Raw genomic sequence first — 24,800 nt, forward strand, 5'->3', positions numbered from 1 at the left:
ATTACGACATGTACGTGGGATAAATTTGCACTTGAAGTTAGTGATCTGAAAAGATAGAAGTGCAACTTGGCATTCACTTGGGATGAGACCTCACAACTAAAACCCTAGAAGGATGAGATGAAGACACATTGAAAACTAGCTCTAGGAAGCAGCAGAGAGAGAACAAGACAGTAGAGAAGCAAGTTGAGAATGGATGTTACACTTGGCGACAGTAGGGGTCATTTTTGACTGCCTGGGGACTGCTCTTTCTAAACCTATAGAGGCTGAAATAGAACCATGGCATTTGAAGGCACACTTGTTAATCTCTTTACTTTATATGTTCAATCATGATCTGGCTCATTATCCCATTTACAAAAGGAAAGGTAGTGAATGTCTATTGTGGTGTTTTCATGATTCTTAGGGTAGGGATAAAGGAGAAAAAAAAATAAAACCACTATTCATAGTCTCAAATGGTTCACTGTGACGGAAGAAACAGTGGGTTCTAATAGAAGGGTCAGGTGGTTCTGTCTTACATGGATTATTGTAATGTGATAGAGGCAGTCAAGAAAAGATGAGGGTAGTTGTATGGGCAGGCTTCCACGTTCCCCAATTTCAGCTGTACGATCTTTGGTGAGTAAACTTACAGACTGATGCTTTGGTTCTCTTACCTGAAGTTGTTTAGCAGATGATCAAAACGGACCTTAGACAAGTGAGTTAGGATGAAACTGTGCCCCTCCCTGCGCAATGGCATATGTGAACGCACGGGTAAGAGTTTCCGGCAGTGGAGGATTTGAAAAGCTTGATGAAACAACTCTAGATCAGTGGATCCCACCCAATCTGGGGTTCGCGGCCCCCGGGGTCAAATGACTTTTTCACAGGGATCACCTAAGACCATTGGGAATACAGATATTTCCATTATAATTCAAGCAGTAGCAAAACTACAGTTATGAAGTGGCATTGAAAATAATTCTGTGGTTGGTACTCAGCACAACACGAAGACTTATATTAAAGGGCACAGCCCTAGAAAGGCGGAACTATAGTAAAGGGCACATCACTAGGAAGGTTGAAAACCACTGCACTAGTTATCAGCAGGAAGTTAGACTTCACTCTGAAAAACGCTTCTGACTCCGTTATCCTCAACCATGCCAGTTGTTTTGATATTTTTGTCTAAAAATTTTAAATGTTTTTGAAAACTTCATAAATGAGAGCTATATTAGAAAGGGGAAAGTAGTTTTGTTTTTTTGTTCTTTTCCAGGAATGTTTGTAATTTTGAAAATTTCCAGTGGTACCTCCTTTCCGGATGTTCTTCAGGGAGTGAAAGAATATTTTAATCCACTCTTAAACATTGCAGTACCCTGTCCTAGCTGCTGTTAAACAGCATTAGTGCGCACACATTTACTTCTCTCTCGTCAATAAAGTCAGACCCAGCCTTTGATTTTGCACGCACTTCCACCCTGTTCTGGCCTGGCTTTCCCCAGTCTCCCTGACCTTACTCCAGAGCGTTCTCCTTTGGAAGTTTGACATGCCCAGATCAACTCTAGTCAGTTTTTCAAAGGCAACCTCACCATTGACTATCTTGAAGAAAAAAGTTTTTGGCTACCAAGCCTGATGCTATGTTGGTAAGCTTTCACACCATAAACCCTGGGCACATGTGGGACTGTAGAGTGATACATGAAACTCTATTTCTACTTGGGGAAATAGGCTTCTGCTGTGTAGCTGACAGGCCTCATGAAACTATGATCCCCCTGCCTCCCATTTGCAAATGCTGATTACTAGTGTTTGCCGCCACCAGACTTAGGTTCATCAACTTAACTTTTGACTGCTTTTCTTTTCATTTGAGTTGTACATCAATCATGCCTTTCTTTCTTTTTTTTAAACTTTAAAAAATTGTTTTAATGAGCTATATAAGAAAATCATGCCTTTCTTGTGAGCACTTTAACTTCTAGATGCCTCGATTTCCAAAATGAGTGACTCTATATTTTCAATATCAAGCAGTATAATAAATGTTCATAGATGAATATTTTATTGTAAAGAATATCTCATGTATGATTTTAAGAATGTTCCATAAATCTTTAAAAACTAGCTATTTGTTCCTGACAACAAATGGGAAATAATGAAGATGGAAGAGTATGGCTAGTGTTTATTTAGTTATATGGTCCATATGGGCAGGCACAACATAAAAATAGTCCATCTGAAATGCTTTTAAGGTTAGATTTCAATTATAGAATATTGATGAAGATTTAGAAGAATTTAGAACATATAGTAAATCCCTGTGTATTTGAGAATAACGGAGAATAGAGAACAACCATTTGTTCAACTCCTAAATGTTCTGGTTGTCCTGGGCCTAATGACTTCATTATATTTCATTAAATATTTCCAACATCTCCTCACAAGGGAACTAATCATTACAATTACTATTTTATGGTCTTACTACTGTGGCTCAGATCTTACATCCCACTGAGGAATTTGGGCTTCGAATTCAGCTGTTTCTGACCTGGATATAAAAGTGCTTTGAGAATTTGAATAGATTGAATTGCTAAAAGGAAGTATTACGAAATAAGTTAAATAAATGGGGGACTTCTGGGTCGGAGGATAAGTTAAACTTTCTTGGTCTTATTCTTCATTTTAACAAATTTGACCTAGATGATATCTTCAGAATTTTGTACTCAAGTCTTTGCGAAAAAAAAATGGAATATGTTTTTTTTTTTAAAAATATATTTAGTAATCCTTTGGCACAGATATGTAAAAGTGCTTCATTATTAAGGGATGTTACATAACAGATTATACTACAGTAGAGATATAACCAGGAGCACAAGAATAATCAATGTTTTGTTTATAGGTTTTTGTGTTGTTTGAAATGGTAACACAATTACCTTCTAAAATTTTTGTTTGTCTTTATGTGTGTGGGTGTTTGACTTTCAGGTATGTCTTTGTATCACATACATGCTTGATACTTGAGGAGACCAGAAGAGGGTGTCAGATTCCCTGAGGTTGGAGGTACAGATGGTTGTGATCTGCCATGTGGGTGCTGAGAACCAAACTCATGTTCTCTGGGAAGGCAGCCAGTGCTTCTAACCACTGAAGAATCTCTCTAGCTTCAAAGTTATGTTTTTGTTTATGTAAATCTTATAAGTAACTATAACATTTCAAGGATGAAGATGAGTTGAATAAATTCATAAACCATAAACCATATATATTCTTTTATATATTAAGTGCTGATTACCAAATTCTATCTATCAAAAACTGTATTTCCTGTGATTTTTCTGGTGTGGGCTAGATATTCTTTATATAAAATTCTACTTTAACTATATGTGCACATTAAAATTAATTGTCACTGATTTGTTCATAATAAATGTTCATAAAATATGTTCATAATATTTTGTTCATAATATATTGAATACTATATTTCCTTTCACTACCTTAAAATAAAACCAGCTAATGATGAAGTGTATATAATGTTTTAAAGACCATATTGTCATTATTGAGCGTATGATAGCATGTGCTTAACTGTCATTTTGCTATTAGGGTAGCTTTACTAAACTCTCTAGCTTTTTACTTCTTAACATTTCACAACAAAAAATTTTACAGTGCATGAAAGAGAATAGTGTAGAATAATGCATAAAAGAGTTGATATAATCTTCAAATCTTTTTTTCTTATAGCTAAAATAATGCAGTGAAAGAAGTCAGGCATTCTTTTATAAACCAGCGCAAGTTTGAACTCATGGCCCAGAATAGACTGAATACCATAAAACAGCCATACACCAAAGGCCCTAGTGATAATCAGTTCAAATCTTTCTCCCACATGCTGATTTCTGGCATTATCTCATTTTGTAGAGAGAAAAGTTAATTCAGGTCTAAAAACTAAGCATTCTTTTTTCAAAAATAAACAGCACACTATGACCAGCTATAACTTTTTTTTTACCTGTGAGAACCATATCACAGAACATTGATAAAATTAGAACCTTTAATATTAACCTTTCATCAGGAAAGACATTCAACACACAAACTGTCGCTACAATTAACTAGGATATTCTTCATGCATTAATTCATTCCCCAGGACTCATATGTGGCTTGTAGAACATTCTAACTAAAATTATCCATCAGAGAAAAGAGAACTTAAGAATAAATAAAAACAAGCTCCACAAGATGAAAAGAAAACAAACATGTCATTGAAAAGTTAACTTCTCTTTTTAAAGTCCATGATAAATTCAGTTCTCTAGGAAGTCTTGTAAGGAAGACATCTGATTAGCGGAGAGCTGAGCTAGAGCCCTGCCCTATAACAAGTAGGCCCAATGCATTTCCTCAATGTTGAGATCACAGCTCTGAGTCCTTCTGTAGCATGTACATTTCTACAAGCAAACAAATATGCCAAAGCCATTGGTAAATCGTTCCAAATACAAACTAATAGGTCAGAAAACTAACAGAATAGAAAGATTAATTTAACAGGTATATCTTCCAACAATGTCCCTCCAAAAACATATCTTGTAAAAACACAGAAGGATTGTTTTCAAGGGTTAAAAACGAAAAGACACTAAACATGAGCTGAAGATTACTATGGGATACTGAGCGGTGAACTAACTGGTTGTCTGTCAGCCATGGTGCTACTCTTGCTACCTTGAGTCATGCTATTGTATGCTTTCCAGCTTTACTTTTATGCAGTAAACATTAGAATTCAATAAATATGGAGGGTAACTCATACCTTAAATTCCTCCAAGATTTTGTAATTTTTTCCATGATATTCACAAAAGTTTTTCACTTCTTTACATTCGGGACAGCATCCATTGTGTTCCACTTTTGTACATTTCGGATGAATTTTAGGGCATTCCGGCTGGTCACAAACAGGTCCATCTAGAGCACAGACACATGGACAGTTGGAATGCCCCGGGAAAAACCGTTCTCCCAACTTGTATACAAAGCCGCTGTCATCCACACACCCTTTCCCTCGATAGTCATCAAAGATCAGATTGTCATTACTGGAAGCCTGGTCACCTTCATCAGCAGGATAGTCTTCGTGACTGATGGCAGCAGAGGTGACCAATCCAGGGATGACCAATAGAAGTATGCAAGCTTCATGAATATGAAGAGCCATCCCCCTCCTCACGGGCTTCTGGCTGTTCTCCCAATATTAAATACACTCAGCTCCTTCCATGGGAATGTAAGGGGGTGGGCTGAAAATAAATATTTAAAAGATAATTTGACATACGTAAAGTGAATAAAGATGCACTTAAGCCCACCTTAAATTATTTGCATGGGCTCAGTTTGGAAGACACTGAGACTTTAAATAAACAACGTTCATCCAACTGACTGCCAAAAGTTTGAATAGTTAATTTCGGTAATATATGTTTTAATAAAGGTCATTTATGGAGTTATTTTACTTAGGACCTTTAGGTTGTAATTTTTCTTTGAATTACAATTGTCTAGCTGTTTACACATTGTAAGAAGTGGTCTTATTGAAACTTAAAAAGTAATTGCCAAGTCATTATTGATTGTTCAAGGATATTTAAAACCACATCTATATTTTTCTTTAAACTGGATGGATCAGTGGTAGATTATAGGTGTTATAATAATCTGCATAAAAAGAGATTAAGATGAAGCATTAAACTAAAAAAGGGAATTAAAAATAAAACAGTTGGATGCAAGTTTAAATGAGATGGATACAGTACAAAAGCTTTCTTTCTCATGCCCATAATCTAGATTGTGAAACACTCTGAATATGAAAATAGTTTAACAAATCATGGTGCATACATAAGTACTACTACAAGAAAATTTAATTTGTTAAAAGCAAAGCCATTTATACTATGGCTCACGTCTTTATTTTATGTGGGAGATAAGCTCCTAGTGGGTCAGAAATTTTTTTGTAGCAGCCAAGCTCTACTGATCATGTGATGTTATTTGAAGTTGACTCATTCCATATAATATGAATACATTCACATTTTATTGAAAATATAACTCATTGGTAATGACCAAATATTTACCTTTAGGTAATTTGGGCAAAGACGCTAGAAAAAAAAACTTTCTGTGAAACTTTCTTAAAATAATAAACAATTGATATTCACAGACTATATTCTTTATTAACTGGCTAGCAATAACTGCTATAGACTTCCAGGGTGCTAGTATTTGATATTAAATGTTAGTAGTGAGAACCTTTTGAATATTTAGAGTAGCTAGCTTATGCAAAGGTTCTGAAGAAACTAATTTCTGGGAGTAAGAGATAAGAAAAATTATTCTAAAATATTTCATTTATCTATTTAAATGTTATTGGCTTCATGCCAATATCAGTAAGATTGTATGTAGGACATTTTAAGGTATCTAAGTTTCATTTATTGTTTTATTTCTAAACTATGCTAAAAACAGTGATAAACTACTTCTTTTCAGGCTAGCATATAATTATAATAATTTTAAATATGATGGAGATGATGTTAGGAAACTTCATAAACTCTTAGAATACATTTGCATTTTAAGTTAGATATGCAAATTTTAGTAATAGTAAAATGGAAGGCAATGTATTCAGATGTTCTCTTTTCAGAGAAGGTTGATATTAGTATTCCTTCAATATTCTCTGGTATTAAAATTCCTTTAGGGTAAATTCCTTTGGGTAAATGATAAAGGAGATGAATTTCTCTTAAAATATGTCAAAAATAATGAGTCATGACAGAAGAAGAAAATGCAAACCTCTATTTCTACTCGAGAAGCTAGAAGCTCCCTTTGACACAGCATTTCTTTTCATCTAAATTACTACAGAGGCCACAAACATAGTAGAAGCTTCAGGAAAGACATAAGTGTGATTTACTAATTAAAGCATACATTTATACACCTCTCACATATGTAGAAAGTTTATCTTGCAACACAAGGAAGCTACCGTGCCTCCTCACAGTGTCCAGCAGCGTCTATCAATCCATGCAAGGAAAGCCATGTGAAATACATACAGGATTCTGCATTAAAATGACCCAGGCAGAAAAGGATCATTTTGTAAGCCACAGGTAGGCATTAATGTGCAAGGTTATAATAAATGTAAACTTAAGGATAAAAGCAGGGGTGGGGTGCCTGCTTCATATAGCAATAAGCATGATTTTATTATGAGAAATACAGATCTTTATAATGAAAGAAGTTCTTAGGTTATTTTTAAAAGAGCTATCATTATAATAAATGTGATTTAGTACCATTTAAAATGCCATTTAAAAAGAGGGAGGCTATAGAAATCAAACAACACCATTACCTGAAGATTTTAATAAGAATGCAACACTGCTAAACTGAGGATCACTTCCCAGCTCAACTTCCCCTCCCTGTATTGCTACCTATGAGTTAAAATGACTGCATCTGTTTCTTTGAGAAAGCAAATACAACTCATGTCATAAGAGTCACTTACCTAGTCACTCTGAGGTTAATGGTGGTGCTGGGGGTCACAGACCAATCTGAACTTAGAGGTCAGGTATGTCTTAGGAAAGCCGGTCCTCTTTAGTCACCCAAAGAATGCATTTTCAGGCATGAATTAAAGGCAATCCATCCTCTCTACCTCCCATTTCAAACACAGCCAAGAAGCAGTCACCCACCCTTCCAGAGAGAAACACAGCAGACACACATAAGAAATACGCTTTGGACCTGTCTTCAGAATTCAAAGCAAGAAGCAATGCTGGTCCTGTGGAAATCCGGACCCCGGTAGCAGAATCATGTTGAACTTATTTTTAGCATTTTCTTAGATCCTTCTATGAAATTTCCTGGCTGCTTACGCCTCCTCCACACATGGGTTCACTTACATAGTGTTTGCTATAGCAGTAGAGGTGACTTGGCTAGGCTCTGAGGATCACAAACAGAAACAGCATACTGAAGCTTAAAGCACACTCCACCGGCAGAACCATCAGCATCGTCCACAGTATGTTGACTGGATCCCTCCTCACACACCAGAAGATTCTAACTGTGGACGTGAAGCAAAGGCGCAACTTTAGCTGGGGTTTGTCATCGCTGGGAGCAGTTTGCAGACTGCTGATTCGGAGCTCATCCTGCCGGCAGCCGGGAATTCCTCAGCACCACGGACAGCGCCAACAACTGGCTTCTGAGCCCAGCTTGGTCGAAACCCCCAGCTGCTTCCGCGGACCAGGCTGGAGTGTTGTCTAAGCAGTCACTTGATACAGCGGATGCGAGCCTGGGGGGTGGAGGGGGGGATTCTCCGTGCGAGACACTTATTTGCATTCAAATCACAATAAAAAATTAGAAAGATGTAATTTTGCTTAATGCATTCTTGGATGGGCTGCGGAGACGAAAGTTCCGGGGACTTGCATTTAGATTTGAGCCATCTGCAGTCTTTGGTTATTACTAATAGATAAAGCACACTCATTGTCAAAGAATCTGTGAAAATGTATTCTTGCCGACTCTATTTGACCCTCTGGTTATAGAAAGACTTTCCTTGTGTTATACATAATTCAACTTTGGATCGTCTGGAGCTCGGGTTTGATTTTTTTTTTTTTTTTTTAAAAAAAAAAGTAGCCGCGTTTTCCTGCAGTTTGTTCTCTAACGCTAAAAATCAATGTCTTGTAATTCATCTACTCTGTCATTAGGCGTCATTGTAAAGCTGTTTCTTCCAACCCCCTAGCAAAGATACCCTGTCTCTAAATTCATAACCAAATGAGAAAAAGGAAAGAGAGAATGGGGAAAAAAACAGACAGACAAATGAGTAAAATGTTATAATTTTTATTTGTAACAGTTTGCATCATATAACATTCCCCCCAAGCTTGTTTTAAAACAAATCTGTTATTTATTGGTTGTTTTAACCAGGTACTTACTGGCTTGGGAGCAGACTATGTGAAACATTTTTAAACCTTAGAGGGAATGCCCTCTGCAGCAGGGTGGGCTGTTGCTGATCAGAACCACAATCGAACGGTGCCGTCAGAACCTCCAGAATACAGATTCTCCCCATCACGGGAAAACACCACAGTGTGGACCTCACTCTCGTGGCCCACCAGTTTGTGAATTTGTCCAGATTTAAGATCCAGTAAATGGATTACTCCGTTGGCACTCGCCTGAGCTAAAACTCGACCTGAAAAAACATGGAAACAGAGGGAGATTTAGCTCAAGCAGTCAGAGTTTGCAAATGATACACATTTTATCTTGTTTTGACTGTGATTCAACAGACTCATTTTTATGTTAGGCCCTAATTAATGATAAACTAAGTCCTATCTATGAAAAGAATTTGAGCCATAATTAAGACACATTTAGAATAAAAGCCTGTAGCTCTATTTGCTTAACATTCAGAGGTCATTACAAGCCCCATCATTCTTCTTATATTTATGATTGACAGATCATTTTGAGACGAGATTGAGAATAACTAAAGGGAGTAACTATTTTTCAAATGAATATATTAAAATATTTAAAGGAAAAACATTCAAAATGAAAAATAGAACACATGCCTTGCTTAAATAAACCTTTAGGTATTTATTCTAGGAAATTCAAAATGTATCTACCTGTTCTAAATGTTTATTATAATTCTGTTAAAGCACTGTATAAAACAACAATAGTAGGGATATATGTGAATTCAGTACATTTTTTTGGAGTTGAAATGAAATAATTAATATCTCTACTTCAAAATAACATGATATTTAACTTAAATTTCAAAGTTCCTGCAAATTAAAACATATAAGTTAATCCAAATCTAGTGTGGGAAATCTTTATAATTTTTATGACATTTTTGGTGAGTAACAAAGAAAATAGCCTAATTTTAACTAATAATTCTATTGAAAAATTCCAGCAGAAAAATTATCTAAGCATTTGGAGGCAAGTAAAACAAATAGAATATGCTCACCCAAGCTTAGGACATAAGTATTAATCATTGGGTTATCTGTTCATACTTAGAAGGCATACTATTATCGCAATAACGGCGTTTAACGTTTATTAAACTCGTTCAACATGCTGATACTACACTGAATACCTGATGTGAGTCATTCTGTACAATTGATACAAGGACTGAATGAAAGAAGAAATAGCAGTAATTCCACCAAGTGGACGAAGACAGAAGCTTGGAAGACTAAGTCATTCCTCATGTGTGAAAGAAGCTAACATTCAAACACAAAAACTCCAAAACTGCAGCCCAGACTTGTAAGCATCATATTTCCACATCCAGATGACACTATATCAGTTATGCTTCTAGTCAGATTTTGGTAGGTGATCCTGAAAGAAAGGGAGTTTGTCCATTTTGGAGTAAGAATTCAACAGAGCTATCACCATAAGAAGCATGGTGAAATATATGATCACATATCATTCTCAAATTGTCATAGCTGCCTTAGGGTTTTAAAACAGAGAGGGATTTTAAGAGGAAAGTTAAGGATGATAAATACAGCCTATCTGCAAACCTCTATAACTACTGGGTTTCTTCATCTAGAACAAAACCTGACACAGCAAACACCCTTAGGATGGATTAGAGTGTCCAATGCAGCAGATGTGAATATTTATTATAAACCCTCTTCTCTTAAAATCTTTGCTGACAGAGGCATTACACACAGACTTCCCTTCCAGTCTCACTCTAGAGGCAACTTCTGTGTGTGACTTTCCTGAAACTCAGACAAAAGATTTTTTTTCTTGAACTTTTTATACAATAGCCATTAAAGGAATGTTGGATTTTAAAAACATTTGGAGCCATAAAAAAAAATCAAAGCCCTGTTATATTGTGTATGTATTTCTACTTTTGTTTAGAATATTGTTTTTAAGCATTCCTTTGAAAATGTAATGTATAATTAAGAAATACAGGTTAGTAGTTATCTATAATAGTCAATTTTATGGTCATGTTAGGTATGTTTTCAAAGTCATAAACAGATATATTTAGATAGATAAATTGTCTTCAAACACTTCAAAGAGTATGGCATTTAATATGTTTAATAACCTAAATTTTTTGTGACAGTGAAACATGTCTGCTCCTGACAATACCCATTTACTTCAAAAGAAGATGAAGGATATGAAAGAAATTCATTATGGATTTTTCTTTCTTTAAAGCAAAGTTAGCCATTTGGGCAAAGAGACTTTTTTTTTACCTCCATTACTGACAGGATGCTGTCCAAACTGGACCAGCAGGATGCAAAAGAAAACTAATGCCAAACTTTGCTAAGACAAGGTAAGACAGCCCATCAAAGTTTCCTGCTTCTCAGAAATGTCTGTCAGATATACCATGCTTGTAGGCCAAAGCTGGATACCCCAATATTTCAGAAAAACCTAGGGTGATTGTCCAGGTAGCCAGATGTCCCTGTTGTTACATAACATTTTCACTGTTCTGGGGTCTTTTTTGGAGTTAAAGAGTAAATAATTAGACTTAAACTTTCCTTAGTTAGGATAGAAAGTGAATTAGGTACAGAACTCTAGACTTACTGAGATAGGATACATAATTGAGTACTTTCTCTAAATTTACCAAATATAAATGGACTGGATATTGTAACTGTAATTCTTACTTAATAATTGTTTTGTTGCATAAATTTTACGGTTAAAATTAAAGCCTTCTTTTTTAATTTGACAAAAAAAGAACCAAAGTCTGTAAAGAGAAAGATTTAGCATGAAACCACTATTTTGTGGTCAAACCTGTAAAAGTCAAAGTTAGTAATATTGAGAGGGACTCGAGTAATTTCTGAAAGTCTGTACGATAAAAATTCTAATAGTTTTGCATAATGATTGAGCAGGTTTACATGCAAACACATTTTATGCTCCCTTTCTACTCTTACAACATATGAAAAGTAGATAAATACTTTAAAATTTCCAAGATGTATATACCTTTAAGTATATCTACACAATGACTATGTCCTATACATAAAATTATAACACTAGAACACACCACTGGAAATTGTTTTCTCGTCTCCATATGTGTGCCATGGAACACATACAAAACCCTCATATAAGTCAACATATTTAAAAAATATTTACATTATGACATGGACAATGGAATGATATATAATCCGAAATAGTGTCATGGGAATTTACGTGAAACTTGGAGTAACAGTATTCATGTTAAAGCTGATTTACTTCTCTAAGGTATAAAAGGCCTCAGCCCCACACAAAGAACTATACACTACTACAAAATGCTGAGAGCAGGAGAAATTGTCTACTTCAGAGAAAGTGCTATCCAATACCAAATATATAATATATCTGAAAAAGTGTAGTTTTTAGTTATATTTTATGTACAATCAGTGTTGATTAAAAATAAAATTATACAAGGTACATTCACAGAGTTAGGTGTTTTTCACTCGGTCTTTGAGTTAGCGTGCAAAGTAACGGGTTTCATCGTGACATTTTCACAGATATGTCATTTTCCTCATTCTAATTACTGATTCTCAATTCCTTGTCCCACTGTCTCCACTTTCCTGGCCTGTCTGGTCCTGGTCCTTTTCCTCTGCTTAAGGCATCTTCTTGTCTTCATCTCCATGGGCTCCACCGTCATCTCTTCACGCTTCCTTAACCTCTTTCTTCTCTATGTTCTCTTTCTGCTTTCACAGCCTCCACACACACACACACACACACACACACGAATTTAAAATAGACAATTCTATATTTAAACATCCTTTGAATAAAATATGACTTATTTCTTTTATGTGTTACCTTCAGAAAATTAGGCTACTCAAAGTTTTCATCAAGTAAGTAAACATTATTTTGGGGTATGTTAATTTTTAATAGCTATATTTATATAAATAACTCAGTATATATCAACAGATTATGAGTACCTTTCATTTGTGTGTCTCCAAAACCGTAATTAACGTTTATTTATCAATGAGAAAAATTCCATTTTGCTTTAATGATGAATGTGCAAATTCTTTTTGGTTTAGAACTAAGTTTCTTCCACTCTCTGCTACTAAATGAGATAATTAATCTTTGTACATTTGTATATTTTTTAATTTTTATTTCAAGAAAATGTATAACTTTATTTATACAACAAAACTTCTTTATATTGTTGTAACAAGCAAATTTTTTATTTAAGCAACAAAACCTGTTTATATTGTTGCAATAAGCATATGTTCGGAGAAAAATCCCACTAATTCCCTTTTAAATAAAGCAGCCTCAACTGAATTTGTCACAAGAAACCAAATACATGTACATAGTAAACTGGGCATTATTTTCATCACTGTTTCTCTTCAAAAAGGAGGAGCTAACCTACAGAATGGCATCTCCATTTAGTACCAACTACCAAATACTGAACTCTTCATCCGTTGCCAACAAAAGATGCAGATAAATTATTCGCACTTTTTAAAAACTATATACAAATATTCTGTGAAATTTTTCAGGTTGTTGAATGCTTTTATTCAAATTCAAGTCTGCTGTAAAAATGTTGGCACTTCCTCAAACTAAAGAACTTTTAATGAACTTTTGATATCTATGCATGTGGAAAAACAGTTTGGCTCCAAGAACATACCTCTAAGGAAATAAGGGGTTATTGTAAAGGCGTTTCAACTGTATTTTAATAAATAAGACTTGCCTGGAGATCAGGAGAGTAAAACAGCCACACTAATCAGCCCTACAGACCAGGCAGTGGCAACACACACCTTTAATCCCAGTAGCCACAATAGTTGCCATAGAAACTGGGCGGTGCCTACCTTTAATCCCAGAACTAGAGAGGATTATAAAATATGAGGAAACAGCTCTCAGGTGCAGTCTCATTCTGAAATTCCTGGAGGCAGGATTGCCATTTTGGATTAAGGTCGAGGTAAGAGCCAGTGGCTAGCTGCTTTTCGAATCTTCAGGTTAAACCCTAGTGTCTCTCTTTGAGTTTTCATTAATCGTGCTTCAAGTTATCTTAAGCTTTTCAGTTTTTACATCCCTTTCTCATCCTGACAAATCTCTAAAGTTAAATGCTGTAGATTACCCTGATTTTTAAAAAAGATTTATTTATCATATACAATGTTCTACCTGCATGTATTCCTGCATTGCCAGAAGAGGGCACCCGATTTAATTACAGATGGTTGTGAGCCACCATGTGGTTTCTGGTAATTGCACTCAGAACCTCTGGAAGAGCAACCAGTGCTCAACCTCTGAGCCATCTTTCCAGCCCCCTACCTTGATATTTTTTTTCTAGTAATCTGGGGTTTTATTTATTTATTGTTTTAGTATTTTTTATTGTTTTTATTGAGCTATAAATTTATATTTATATTTTTCTCCTTTCCCATCTCTCACCCCTCCTCTTCTACCCTCCCACATGATCCAAATGCTGCCAATTTACTCAGGAGATCTTGTATTTTTCTGTTTCCCATGTTGCTTAGATCCATGTATGTCTCTCTTAAGGTCTTCTTTGTTGTCTAGGTTTTTTGGGATTGTGAACTGTAGGGTGGTTTTTCTTTGCTCTCTGGCTCTCTCTCTCTCTCTCTCTCTCTCTCTCTCTCTCTCTCTCTCTCTCTCTCTCTCTCTCCCTCCCTCTCTCTCTCCCTCTCTCTCTCTCATCTTGTTGTTATATTATTCCAAAAATACATTTGGATATATTTTTCTCTTTTTATTGTTTTATTGAGCTATACATTTTTCTGCTCCCCTCCCTCTCTCTCCTCTACCCTCCCCCCTCCTCCATGATCCTCATGCTCCCAATTTACTCAGGAGATCTTGTCTTTTTCTCCTTCCTATGTAGATCCACGTATGTCTCTTCCAGGGTCCTCTTGGTTGTCTAGGTTCTTTAAGGCTGTGAACTGTAGGCTGTTTTTCTTTTTGTTTTGTTTTTGCTTTATATATCAACACCACTAATGAGTGAGTACATAGTATATTTGTCTTTCTGGGTCTGGGTTACTTTTTTCTACATCAATACATCCATTTGCCTGCAAATTTAAAGATGTCATTTTTTTGGCTGAGTAGTATACCATTGTGTAAATGTACCACATTTTCTTCATCCATTCTTCAGTTGATTGGCATCTAGGTTATTTCCACATTCTGGCTGATATGAATGTATCTGATATGAATATAGCTGAACACATGTCCTTGTAGCATGATTGAGCATTCTTTGGGTATATACCCAGAAGTGGTATTGCTGGGTCTTGAGGTAGATTTTTTCCTAATTTTCTGAGAAATGGCCATACTGATTTCCAAAGTGTCTGTACCAGTTTGTATTCCCACTGAACATAGAGGAGTGTTCCCCTTACCCCATATCCTCTCTGATGGCCAAGGAGGTTGAACATTTCCTTAAGTGTCTTTCAGCCATTTGAGATTCGTCTGGTGAGAGTTCTCTGGTTAGGTCTGCAGTCCATTTTTTATTGAATTATTTGTTCTTTGGCATATTAGGTGTAAATATGGCCACTGTCTGTCCTCTGTGGTTAACCAGTGGCTTAAAATATCACCACAAAATATCCATATTCTTAACTGAAATTACTATCATATATATCTGCTAAGTTTTGACTCTCAAGTTGGTGCTCTTTTCACTATTCTGTTTTGACAATAGAGAATGTCAAGCATCTTGGTATACATTTTAACATCTCCACAGTTAATTAAAACCCACATTGCACACTTAGGTATAGTCCTATCACCTTTGAACTCTTTCTTCATTAATGTCTCTTGTGGAATATTCTCCTTAGCTGTCTGCCTGGTCCCTGGTTATAACATCCTGACAGAAGCTGATCCATTTACTGAATCCCAGCTCAAATGATTTTCTTCAACTATAGGTACACACATCCTTAGAAGTTCCTCCTCCCGGCAATATGTGCATCATTTTATTCCTACTTTTACACATTAATGAGATCCCAAAAGTATGGTCAGTCATGTGTGTGTTCTCCATTCCTAGCCTTGTATTTACTCAGGGACAAACAAATACCTGTGCATTTGACCAACTTAAGAATGAGAGTGTTGTGATCAATACTCTCAGTGGGTAATAATTAAAGTTGTCACAACTACCAATTTTAGGGCTTTTGTTTTCCAGGCACTGTCCTAAGTCTTCCAAGTGTATTATCTTACTTTACTATGACAACAACTCTACAGGGTAGAATATACCTGTGCTATGAATTATAACAGCTATGATGGCCTTTGTGTGTTGGAAATTCAGCTAGCAGAACTGGAGTGCATGACGTTTGCAAAACACTCACCTGATTTTTAAGATTTCCCATGAACAAACAATGTCATGTACTCCACGAATAGCTTCATGGTGATCACATGAACATAATCTTGCTTTAAATATATGATATTTAATAAAGTAGGTTTTGATTTATATTTGGAAATATATGCAATTTATTAAAAGGATTCTTAATCTCAACCTTTTAAAATATTTGATCACAATAATATTTAGAAATATCTTTCTGTTTGACAGTGCTGGAACATATATTGCTTTATGGAGGAACAAAATAAAATTTAGAGAGATTAAAGCAACTTCCCCCAAATCAAACAGTATATGACTAATGAAATCCAGATTTGGGATCCTGAGGACTCCAAGGTTCCTACTCTTACCCTCTGAGTATGCTTTAATACCTCTGGATGAATTTTTATTGATTGGCTCAATGTCGTCTCCCCACTATGATTAAACTTCCCTTACTAAATTTTGTCATGGTGGGGAGAAAACATCTTTGTGTATTAAACTCCAGTTTTGAGCAGGACCTATGTATTTTCCTAGGAAACACTTTAAATTTCAAGTTGGCTATAAGAAATGTTTTTAAATGCTTTTACAAAATTTATGAACTCCGAGGACCTGGTTGTAGAACTAGCTTGCTGGGAAGAAGCATAGAACTTAGGAGAGTTGCTTTTGTTCTTTGAAAGCTTGAAGAGCATCCAACATTTCCAGAAATCAACAGTCCTTTGGTGATCAGAAAAGTCATTTCCATAACTTTCAGTAACTATACAATATTCACATGCTATACAAGAATTATCATTTTGTTTATGCTCTAAGCAAAACAAATAAGAATGAATCCACAAGTAAGGGGAACTCTCATTGCTGGTGGGAATGCAAACTTGTGCAACCACTTTGGAAATCAGTGTGGCGGTTTATCAGAAAATTGTGAATCAACTACCTCAGGATCCAGCAATACCACTCTTGGAAATATACTTAAGAGATGCCCAATTATACTACAAAAGCATTTGTTCAATTATGTTCATAGCAGCATTATTTGTAATAGTCAGAACTTGGAAACAACCTAGATGCCCCTTAACAGAAGAATGGATAAAGAAATTGTGGCATATCTACACATTAGAGTACTTCAAAGTGGTAAAAACAATGACATCTTGAATTTTGCATGCAAATGGATGGAATTAGAAAACACTATCCCGAGTAAGGTAACCCCACCCAAAAATGAATTTGGTATGTACTCACTCATAAGTGGATTCTAGCCATAAACAAAAGATATTGAGTCTATAGTTCATCATCCTAGAGAAGCTAACTAATAAGGTGAACCCAAAGGAAAACATGTATAGATCTACCTGGAAATTGGAAGCAGACAAGATCGCCTGACAAAATTTGGGAGCATGGGGGTGGAAGGAAGGAGAGAAGGGGAAGGGTGGTTAGTAACATTTTAATGTAATGTAGGTATGTTATCCTTTTGTTCATGCCAATTGTTCCCAAGAAGAGTAGATATTTTGTTTTGTTGAGTGATTTCAGCTTGGTTTGTTTTTACATGAGATATCTCTTCAGTACTAAAGTAACCTCATTTGCTAGATTGACAAAGCATTGACCTCAGATGTCAATTCATATTCCATGGATTCCAAAGCAAAAGCTGCTGACATGAAGAAAACATTTCAGGCAAGCCTTGTTTCAAGAATGTGTTTGATTACTAATATTTCCCATGGCAGTTTACCTGTGCCATTTGGTAATGGAACACAAAGAGGAAGGAAAAGAGTTGGTGTTAGTTATGAAATTCCCTAAATCATGTTGACAGGGATCTTTGATTTTTTTGTTGATGTTGGAATAATAACTCCCAATAGTAGGTAATGTGCTCATTAGGGGCTATGCTACTTTGTAGGAGTCTTTAATTGATCAATAAAATTTCCTCCTGTGAGCTACAAGTTATCAGGTACTGTTCAGTTGACTATATAACATGGACCCTTTTAAATGAGGCTTATTAAATTCTGTATCTATTGAAACATCATATATCTTAGGTCAGATAATTAATTTTGAAGACTTGTTTCTTACTACTTGGCATCTACACATTTACACACATTATTAGCAAAGAAGTTACACAGCCACTTAATAGTTTGGAGATGTTATAGGAATATAGAGTGATAGTAATATCACAAATTAAACCTTGAAAAAACTATGCATTTTTATTATTTCATCACTAGAGTATTCTAGATTAGATGCTGTAGTTACAGGAACAGAGTTTTGTTATAAGAATTTTAACAGTTAATTCAATGTTATAGAAGCTGATTCAAAACTTTAAAATTACCATGAGTAATGAAAACGTTAATGAAATCCATCATTCCATTTCTCATTAGTATAACTACAATACTTTCTCATTATTCATGCTTTGGTTGAACATTGAGCAACACGTTTCCAAAGACACAAAAATACTCATTTTCTATTTCATTCAAATTAATCTCATATACAGATCACAGGAAATCTATTTATCACAAGTACAAGAATGGAAACTAAAACAATTGTGTGCCCAATATAAAATAACATATCAGAGAGGGGAAGACAGGCTTTGATCAATAAGGAAATGATTTTTATACACATCAGAACCAATTTGAAGCAATTCTCTAGATCAATACAGATAGGCAGAAATGCTTCTCAGCATTTATTACCTGTGGAGAGTGTTATTGATTAATTATATTGATTTTTTGAATGCATGTGGAGAGGCATCTGTTGTTTCTTTAAAAGATGCCTCAAAATGAAAAGTATCAAGAAACTACTTAAGTTTTGAGGATTTGCATTAATGGCTCAACACTGTTGGAGATATGAAATGCAAATTTAGTTTATTTTTCATCCTGTTGCTAATCAATATAATACTTCCATAAAATATTAAAATATTAAGAATTACCTTGGCTAAGTGATAGTAACAATTTATAAACTTTCCCAGCTTTTTTGTACTATATTATTCTTGCTAAAGTGGCCTAGCTTTTGTTTTTGTATTGAATATTGTTTGAATGGAGAACATTTGATGTTGTAATATAAACATGTGTAAATGTGTAAAATAAGTTTTAAATATCTTTTGGTGGTGCATGTCATAAAAATTATGGTAGTTAGGGCAGGTCTCATTTTCCTACCATGGGATTTCAGACCAAAAGATATGTTTGCCTTATTTAGAACACATAATGTATTTAAAGTATACAACCAGATGTGGTATTGAAGATAAAACACATTATCACTTAATTTTGGTATGAAAAGCTATGTATCAAGTAGCCACATGTTAGTCCCTTTAAGTTTTTTAAGTTTTACTCAAGAAGAAACTAGGTAAATAGATAAAATCCCTAACTATTTTAGGGACATTTGTAAAATGCAGAAAGTAATTTTTTTAAAAAATAGTCTTTCCTATAGTGTGTTGTTTTCAAAATATGTTCCCCCCATTAGAAGAATGTAAATGAAGAAATTCCTGAACAGGCGTTCAAAGGAATTGTCCTTTGAACATTACTGAAATCCCTTGTGAGATGCCCTTAAAGTTCTAAAAATGTTTAACTAATTATTGAATCTATTTAGACTATCAACAGCCACCTGCTCTCATTAGGAAATCCTTGTAGATCTGGTTCCTAACATGGTCTTCACCTATGCAGCCAAACTGTGTTGCAATAATGTTTATTTGGGGAACCCAATGCACCTGGGCTCTTGCAAACACTTGAGAAAGCTGTGTTGCTGATGTCAGACAGAATTTGAGTTGTGATTCATTTCTGCATGTCAGATAAGCTGGGACTGTGATGGTTTCTTCCCCATTGTTCCTGAGTAGGGAAAGAATCCAAAGGCTTCTATTGATAGCAAACTTTTAATTAAGAGTTTAATTAATTTTATTGTATGAAGCAATAAAATAACTTTTAATGGTCTCAGTTTTTTTTTTATTTAGACTATAACAATTACTACATTTAAAGACTCTAAAAGGTAAAGTTCTAATATTTTGAGAGTGTTTAAGCTGGTAACTTTGCCATAAATGAACTCCCCATTATGAATATGGTAGTTTGTCTGTTAAAAAAAGATCCTATCGACTTCTGGTACTCGATGTTGAGATGGCGAATTGTTAATAATCACATTCTTATTTTTAGAACTTTATCCTTTCCCATTGAGAGCAGCAATGGAAAGAAGTGAAAGGGTTCACATGAACACAATATCACCACATTAATAATAGTTGGAGTGAAAGGAGGGAATGGACGACAAAACACATCTAACCCGAGTTTCCCAATGGAAAACTGAACACAACACTTTTCTGTAGATTAGGGGTAGCCAAATTATTTAGTTTAAATTGAGTATAATTTGTTGATTTAAAAGAAATGTTAAATTTAAGGCTGAGAGTTCAATCTTCTAAAAGCTCAGCCTTTAATTCCAAGTCTTCCACAAATCCTTACCCGGAAAAGACTCATAGCCTTGTTATTTAAAGTGGCTTGAAGTGGTTATAAAAAAGATGAAGCCACTAGTTTCCACTTATCTATGTGTTCCTGAAAATGTTATAGTCTCTAGTGATGGCTAGTTTTTATTTCCAACTTTACACATGTAGAATCACTTGGGACGAGAGTCTCACTGAGGATTTTCTAGATCACTTTGGCCTGCAGGGGAATTCCATGATCATGTTTGTTGATGTGGTAGGATCCTGTCTAAGTGTGGATGACACTGTTTCCTGGGTTTGGTTTCTGCATGGTATAGGAGTGGAGGAAGTGAGCAGCGAAGTAGGAAAGAATGCATGTTTTCTCTCAGTCCTATGTATGGATGTGATGTGACCAGCTGCATCAAGTTCCTGCCTATGACAGACGGCAACCTGGAGCTGTGAAGTAAGAGAAACCCTTTCTTCCCTAGTTGCTTTATATCACAGCACTTATCACAGACACAGAGAGGAAATGAGGGCACTTTTGTACTATGTGATATCCTACAGTTACACCTGATCAAAACGTTGTGTTGATATCACAGATGAAGGTACTGAATCTTAGGGTACAATCATGGGATGCCATGTCTTCAATATTATGGAGCTAGTGTCTTCTCTTTCCAGCAGACTGAAGGAGATTGAAAGTAGTTATGACAGAAAGTTGAACTAATGATGCTACATGGTGTGAGAAATAGCTATATCTTTACTTCTAGTTCAGTGAATCCATCTCTTTGGAAATTCAAATTAACGTTCTAGCAACATAGGTTGATGGTCTCACTGTGCACCTCATACTCACTCTAAAGACACAGGGCTACTCTGTTTCCATTCGGTGTTTCTCCACTAAACTCTCTCATTCTCAGTCCCATAATCTGCCATACTGCATGGGTCAAGGAGCATTTGCTAAAAGTCAACGGACTTTTAGAATTGAGACACTGGCAAGAACTTGGGGTTAAGTAATGAACCAGATAGGATTTAGATTTGTACATGAGGTAGAACCTTGACAAAGTTAACACTGTCGTCACTCATAGAAAAAGCAGTCTGACTTGTTTAAATGGAGGAAATATTAGGACTTTTTCAGATGCAAATGAAAGAAAATCTACCCAACATAGCAAAGAGGCAAACGGTTTTGAAATGTGTTCATTAGCATGGGTGCTTAATATGCCATCATAAGTGTGCCACTGTCTTTGTCTCTCAGTTCTGCTATCCAGGATGCCATCACAAGTGTGCCCACTGTCTTTGTCTCTCAGTTATGCTATAAACTGGCTTTTAGTCTGGCTTTCTCTATTCAAGTCCCAACAGTACAGACTCATAGCCCCTCAAATTCAAAGTCCATGAAAGAGTACCTCTATTTCTAAGCAGTTTCATATACACAAATATTCTAATAGCTTACTTCAGTCATATATTTATCTTTGGTCGATTATGATAGCTGAGAGGTAGAAGGGTGTGGCTGAGTGTCTACCATATATAAAACTGTCAAAATGAGGGGAAGATGCTGAACTTTTAGGAAGAATCAACAATTGAAGCTAATCAAATTAACTTTAGATAATCATTCAAGATGTATAATTCAATGTCCATTTTTCTATCAGAAAAAAATGGCCATTAAAATAATGATTTGCCTGCCATTATCCTTTTTAGTGATCTATCTCATCGAAGTCTCTTCTTTCCTCAAAGTCTTCCATACAAACAAACCGCATGGAGACGTGACAAGGAATCAGCATGACTGATTTACTAGATTAGCAAAGTTTGGGGTGTCTTAATGAATTATGAGGTTGCAGCAAACAAAAATATGGATTAAAATAGCAGAGGAACAAAAAGACCTTGAACACCATGTTAGCAGAAATCTAAGGGTAAATAAAGTATTCCACAAACTTAATTTTCCTCATTACCTAGATATAAATGCATATTATAACACAAGTGGCGCTTATATACCAGGCCCAGAGAAGCACAGGCCAAGCAAGTTACATAGATTATTCTTTATTAAATTCAATGAAAAAAGTCATTATTTCTGAAATTGGAAGCATACAGCATAGTTATAGTCCTGTAACACTATCCAAATAATCCTTGTACATGTGTGCAAACACTCAAGGAAGCTATCCTTAAGGGCTACTCTATCGTGGTTGGTATAATTTACCCTTCAGGGGAAATTTGCACACCTTCAAAAGATCTTAATGCTTTTCTCTAGATTAGAGGGTAGAAAAAAAGAGTTTCAAAAACTCCTAAACTAGGCCATTCAAAATATATGCGGCACAATTGCACTGACTTTATAAAGTTGTTATCTTGAAAAAGAAAACTACATTATTTTTCTAAAATTGGTATGAGACTTTAAAAATATATTCTTTGGAATTTTTTCAGAAATTTAAAGCAAAATATAAAATTGTGAGAGGAAGGAATCAGTGAACGATGATGAGCTAGGTATTGATGGTTGCTGCATTCGAGTGACGGCAAATGAGTTACTACACTAATTTCTTTACATTTTACAGGCTTGTACAATAACGAGGAACATGGACAGTGGCTGGTCTGGTGGCACACACCTTTTCATTCAGCACTTGGGAGGGATGGCAGATGAATCTCTGTGAGTTCCAGGCTAGCATGGTCTACATAGCAAGTTGTAAGCAAGCCTGGGCTATACACTGAGAACCTCTCCCAAAAAGTTTCAAAATATAAATCATGTAATAAGATAAACATTGTTCAGTTATCATCATATGATCATTTCTTATATGTAGAACTAAAATGTTCATTATCATCAGAGCTACTCAGAGCGCTCTAAAAGTAGGTATGTTTATAGTTCATTTCAATAATTTTGGTAACATACAGAGCATTTGTCTAAATATTAAAAAGCAAATATTGAATTCGCAAAATGTTTAAAAGAAAACAATGCTGAAGTCTTTGTTAAAATGAAGAACTTCTGCTCTGCAGAAGATGCTACCAGGATAGTGAACAGAGAGCCACAGCCTGAGAGATAGTCTATGAAAAGCATGCATGATAAATGATAATCCAGATACCAGAAAGAACTCTGAGTTCAGTAAGAGACTGAAGGACCCGACGTAGATGGACTGTGTACATTAGCAGGGACTTCATTAAACAGAACGAGTCCATGATAAATGCATGTATGAAATCATGTTGTGTGTCATGTGCCATAGAGGAAATGCAAATAGGATGGCAATGTGGTGTTACTGTGCATGTATAAGAATGGCCTTAAGAGAAGATATGGGCAACAGAGACTGTGGAAAGGGTTTGGAGCTTGAATAGGTTTCCAGGCAGCATTGGAAGGAACACAGAGTGGCACATTTACTCTGGACAGCAGTGCTGGTAGTTTCTTAGGTAAGTAAGTGAAACATACTCTTTGCCATATGTATTCAATCCTCACACCTCTGGAAATTTATCTAATAGACTTTAAAATGCATGTCTGTGATGGAGGAAGGTCACTGGCTAATAAAGAAACTGCTTGGCCTCATAGGTTAGAACATAGGTGGGTGGAGTGAACAGAACAGAATGCTGGGAGGAAGAGGAAGTGAGCTCAGATGCAGGGCAGCTCCTCTCAGAGCCAGATGCGATGAAGTTCCGACCCAGGATGGACGTAGGCTAGAATCTTCCCGGTAAGCACACCTTGGGGTGCTACACAGATTATTAGAAATGGGCTAAATTAATACGTGAGAATTAGCCAAGAAGAGGCTAGATATAATGGGCCAAGCAGTGTTTAAAAGAATATAGTTTGTGTGTTGTTATTTCGGGGCATAAGCTAGCCAGGCAGCCGGGAGCTGGGTGGCAGGAATGCAGCCCGCAGCTTCCACAACATGTCTGTATAAGTACACCCTTACACAAACAAAAGCCAAATCAAAGATGCGTAGAGAAGCTTTAGCCACAACTGCTAAACCTGGAAACATCTTACAAGTCCTCTGTAAGTGAAAAGTAAATAAACTATGGTAGCATAGAAAAATGTAATATTCTTCAGTCCTAAAGCATAATGGGTTATAAAGTCACAGAAAGATATGAGAGGAACTCAAACAGTCTGAAAAAAAGCTATGGGTTGAGTGAATCCGACTATGTGACTTGCTGGGAAAGACGAGTCTTTGGAGATGGTAACTGGTAGCTGTTGGAATGAGGAGGACAAATAGGCAGAACACAGGAAATCTTTATAGCAATGAAACAAAACAAAATAATAACAAAAGTCCCTCTATATGACACCATAATGGTGGAGACATTACATTCTGTTGAACCAAATGCAAGTTATGGGCTTTGGATGACAATAGGTTCATAAGTTGTGACATCTGGTGGAGGGTGTTAATGCTGGGAGGTTGGGGGGCTCTGCATGGGCAAGAATGGGAGATGCATGGCAAAGTTCTCTATCGTCTCAGTTTTGTTATAAATCTAAATAGTTCTAAAAAGAGGAAGTCTCCAAAAAAAAAAACCCTG

General features: G+C 35.8%; 2 protein-coding genes across 2 annotated transcripts in view; both read right to left on the bottom strand.

Moving 5' to 3' along the window:
• Nucleotides 1–7,974, bottom strand: part of Vwc2l (von Willebrand factor C domain containing 2 like) — a 153,324-nt gene extending 145,350 nt beyond the window's left edge. Inside the window, exons 1-2 of the mRNA XM_057762203.1 lie at nt 7,346–7,974; nt 4,679–5,147 (exon numbers count right to left, since the gene is read on the bottom strand). Coding sequence (XP_057618186.1) covers nt 4,679–5,068 — 390 coding nt within the window. The 5' untranslated portion in view covers nt 5,069–5,147; nt 7,346–7,974. The remainder of the gene's footprint in view (nt 1–4,678; nt 5,148–7,345) is intronic.
• An 860-nt stretch (nt 7,975–8,834) lies between these two features.
• Nucleotides 8,835–24,800, bottom strand: part of Spag16 (sperm associated antigen 16) — a 931,645-nt gene continuing 915,679 nt past the window's right edge. The window contains exon 17 of the mRNA XM_057761301.1: nt 8,835–9,010. Within this exon, the coding sequence (XP_057617284.1) occupies nt 8,835–9,010 (176 nt within the window). The remainder of the gene's footprint in view (nt 9,011–24,800) is intronic.

Source organism: Chionomys nivalis, chromosome 2 (genome assembly GCF_950005125.1).
Source record: "Chionomys nivalis chromosome 2, mChiNiv1.1, whole genome shotgun sequence".
NCBI classification, from domain to species: Eukaryota; Metazoa; Chordata; class Mammalia; order Rodentia; family Cricetidae; genus Chionomys; species Chionomys nivalis.